This window comes from Sapajus apella, unplaced genomic scaffold, assembly GCF_009761245.1.
Source record: "Sapajus apella isolate SASKATOON/1434 unplaced genomic scaffold, GSC_monkey_1.0 scaffold112, whole genome shotgun sequence".
NCBI lineage: Eukaryota > Metazoa > Chordata > Mammalia > Primates > Cebidae > Sapajus > Sapajus apella.
Window position 1 is genome coordinate 5,114,198 of NW_022437052.1, and position 4,040 is coordinate 5,118,237.

At 57.8% G+C, this 4,040-nt stretch overlaps 1 protein-coding gene across 1 annotated transcript; it reads right to left on the reverse strand.

The window, feature by feature from the left end:
• Positions 1 to 223: 223 nt before the first annotated feature.
• FOXL3 (forkhead box L3) lies at positions 224 to 3,608 on the reverse strand. Its single transcript, XM_032259810.1, has 3 exons — positions 3,310 to 3,608; positions 2,788 to 2,956; positions 224 to 2,536 (listed from the first exon to the last, which is right to left on the reverse strand). The coding sequence occupies exons 1-3, from the start codon at positions 3,414 to 3,416 to the stop codon at positions 2,111 to 2,113; spliced, it is 702 nt and encodes a 233-aa protein (XP_032115701.1). The 5' UTR covers positions 3,417 to 3,608; the 3' UTR covers positions 224 to 2,110.
• Between the last annotated feature and the right edge of the window lie 432 nt (positions 3,609 to 4,040).

The window sequence follows — 4,040 nt, forward strand, 5'->3', positions numbered from 1 at the left end:
CCGCATTTGGCCACAAATACATTCTCAGGGACGATGAGCTATAAAGACCTCGACTTGTTCTGAGGCCCCCAAAGAGCATCCTGTTTAGGGAAAGGATTTTTCTTGTTCCAAATTAGGCTTTGCTTACCAGAACGAAGTGCAACAACTCAAAAGATAAAATGTAAATTTTATTTCCTCTGTTGGTAACAGAAAAATATGTCTTCAGATACTTCTTTGCCATATACTTATGTATGGGAGCATCTGCCTCTTATGACCATCTAAATTACACCTCATAGGATTTAAATCTATGCTTTTAGCAGAACCGGCAGAGGGATAAAAATAACAGGCGTGCAGACAGACACACATCACACATGACAATAACACGCACACACATGTGTACATGCCATGCCGATAGACTGTACAAGGCAGCATGGAGGGGGTGAGGAGCCAACCCGGGGCGCATGCCTGCCATACAGGTTCCCATCCATGAATGGGCATGGATGAGAGCTGCAGCCCTCATCTCCTAGGATCCTACACCCAGTGGGTGGTGGGAGTACCAGGAATGCTGGCTGCTCTCCGAGAAGAGACCTCTGGAAACCGGAAGCTGACATTTGCAAAGGAGAGGTGTCCATATTGCAAGCCTCATTTCCACTTCCAGGAACAGGCATTTGAGGCTGGGCTCTGGCTCCTTCTCCCTGGGCAAAGGGTGCCCTGGTAGGCAGAGGCTGTGGTTGTCAGGGCCCAGAGGCTGGGGAGTGGGCGCATCTCCATGGGGCCAGGTGCTCACAGCATCCAACAGCAGTGGCCTTCTTCCTTCTTCTCAAAACAACTAACAGAATACATTGAGTCTATTTACAGGGTAGGTGAGTGGGGGAATACTGGGATTTTTCTGAATAGAGATGAAGCCAGGGCCAAGCGTCTTTTGCATGTTCTGGTCTGTCTCTGCAGCCCGCCTACCTTCACTGCCTTCCAGCCCCTGTTTTTAAGGGTCTGATAAAGCAAGGCTATGCAATTCCCAAATGAGACAGCCAGCCTCATTGGGTGCATTTTTTGCTGTTCACAAAATTAGCCAGTCATTGTCACTGAGTGAATCAGATTAGGTGTAATCCATACTAATGTTCAAATTAAGTCACTGAAAGCAATTAACTCTGCAAAAATGGGCTGGTGAAAAATGATAAGGCTGGCCAAATAGTTTCACTGTGCATAACTGTTGTTTTTTAGAATGCCCGTCTCTACACAGTAATTACATCATTTACATTTTAAGTCAAGTGCACCCACCTTGGTTGCTTGTAATTGTGCACTGAAAGGTGTAGCAAGAATTTTATCAGCAGCCTGCTCTCTTGGGGGCCTGTATTTTGGGAAACAGCTGATGGAAGGTCCCTGAATCAGGGTTTACTCCCTGCTCAGAAGAATCAAGAAATTTGGACTTTGCTCCAGTATCATCCCAAATTTGGGCCCCTTCTTCCCACCTTTTCTTTCTCCCTTCTGGTATAAAAAGCATAATGGATTTCTTAAACTGTCACCAAAATAATCAGCTGATAAAATAAAATACATTTATCACGTCCAATCACGTCATCCCTAACACAGACACCATCATAAACCTTGGGGTGACTAACTCATGGGGTCAGCTGAGGTCTATCTTCATGGTTTGTGCCTTATCACTATTATTTTAACCGTGGGGACGATGTGAGCCAGCCCCCTAACCACACACTGGGCACTTGTGGCTTTTGGGCTGTGTAGAGAGCTCACCCTCAAGTGACCCAGGAATGAAATGTTACCCAACTCTGGGAACATGACCCTGTGCCTTTATTCCTCAGAGCAAGAGCAGGAAGTCAGTCTGGAGCAAATCCTTAAGTAAAACTAGAGCCCAGCTGGGTTTTCCCGGCAAGAGAACTGTTTTCTGAACGGATAAAGTCACAATTCCACAGTCTACACCTTTAAGGAGCTCCACCTCCGTCTGTCCCCCTAGTCCAGGACTAGTGTGGCACCTGACTTTCAGTCTGCAGGAAAAATTGCAGGATTTGCCGAACTCTGGTTTCTTGGCTTAAGGTGGGACTGGAATCATCTTTCCAGGGAGGGTCTGGGGAAGACCCCTGACTGAGCCTGCAGGGGCCTCCAGAGTGGCCCCACATCACATTGTCCAAAAGTGGAGGCCCACGTTCTCCAGCCGCGGGTATCTGCCCTCCTGTGCAAAACCGGGGGGCCTGAACCCCGGAAAGGGGTCTGGGGAGGAGAGGATGTAGTCGATGCTGAACTTGAGGTCCCGGGGCTGCTCCTTCCCCGGGGTGGTGGGGCTGGCTGGGGGCTCGCGGCCCGGGGCGCCCTCAACAGCGCTGTCCGCAGCCAGAGGCCCTTGCGCGGCGGGCGGCTCGGTCGGACTCGGGGTCCCCTGGGCGGCCCCCGCGCGCGGACCCCTCATTCCTTCGCGCTTGGGGCCGTGCCGCCGCCGCCGCCGCCGGTAGTTGCCGTTCTCGAAGAGGTCCAGCAGCGACTCGCAGCCACCCGCGAACGTCCAGTAATTGCCTTTGCCCTTCTCGTGGCCCTCGGTCCGCGGTACCTGTGCGAGCGGTTGGAGGGGTTGGGAGCGGCTCCGCCGTGCTGTGCGCCAGCCCGCCCGCCGCGTCACCCCGGGGGTGCTCTGGAAGGGAGCGCGGGTGGCGCATTGCGCAGGTAGATGCGGCCCCGGGGGCTGAGGACGGACCTCCCTGCGGCCGCCGCCCCGTAGTCCCCTCCCGTCCCTGCCCCCGGAGGCCCTGGCGCAGGTGTCGCCACGCGGGGAATCCCGAGGCCCGTCGGGGCGGCGCTCACCTTGACGAAGCAGCTGTTGAGGGAAAGGTTGTGACGGATGGAGTTCTGCCAGGCGCGCTGGTTGGCGCGGTAATAGGGGAACTTGCGCATGATGAAGTCGTAGATACCGGACAGGGTCACCCTGCCCGCGGGGCTCTGCTGAATGGCCATGGCGATCAAGGCGATGTAGCTGCGGAGCCCGGGGGTCAGGAGGGGTCTCCGCCCGACAGCCCCCTTCCTTCTCCCACCCCGGAGGGCGCCGTGGGGTGCAGAGGCGGAGGAGCCGGGCGGTGTTGGGGAAAGTGACCTGCAGCTCGCGGCCGCCACCGCCACCCAGACCCCAGAAGCTCTGCCTGGGCTGGGGAGGCCGAGAACCTTCCCTGGCTCTCCCGAAAGGAAGGACAAATGTGTCCTTTCTCTGAGTTCAGCCCGAAAGAAGGAAGCCACCTCCCCTTCCTTCTTCCCAGGCAGGTCCTGGCTACCTGGGCCCCTGCAGAGGGGGTGTCACTGTCCCCCAAACCCCGGCCTCCGCCCCTCAGTCACCTGTACGCGGGCCGCGTGAGCCGCTTGTCCTCGTCGGAGCTGCCGGCTGGGTAGTCGTCGGCGTCGTCATTGAAGCAGTTGTAGGGATACTGAGAGCTGTCAAACATCCTGGGGGCCCCAGCTGCAGCTGCCGCCTCCTCCGCGCCGCCCACTGGCTTCGCGCAGAGCCCTCTCAGCGCGGACCAGCAGCTCCTGCACTGCCTGCTGCTCTCGCCAGAGACGGAACCTGGGCTCTTGGGGTCCCCCGCCTGCCCCCACCCCCGTTCTGTCGCGTCCAATCCCGGCGCGGGGGAGGCCCCAGCACCTGTGAAGCGGCGGAGGGAAGCGGAGCCGGGCCATCTTGATGACCCTCTGACAGCCACGGGAGAAGGGAGGAGGAAGCGGCGCGCTGGGTGGTCCCACGGGCGGGGTGGTGTCCCCCCTTACCCCGCGGCCTCCCGCTCCCTTCCCTGGGCGCCTCGCTGTACTCCCTGCGCTCAGGGCAGGGCTCGCTCCGTCCCCGTTCCTGGAGGCAGCTTCAGGTGTCCTCCAGTGCTCCCTGCACTAGCAGAAGTCTCCTGGGAGCTCTCCGGTCCTGTGCGTCCTGTGCGCCTGAGACCCACGGTGCTTTCCAGGCGCCAGAATTCCCGGGTGGACACTTGGGTCTCCACAGAGCGCACAGCCAGGAGTGGGCGTCGGAGATCCGGACTGTCCCCGCTCTACCACCCGCACTGTCTGCCGCTCCCGCTCCC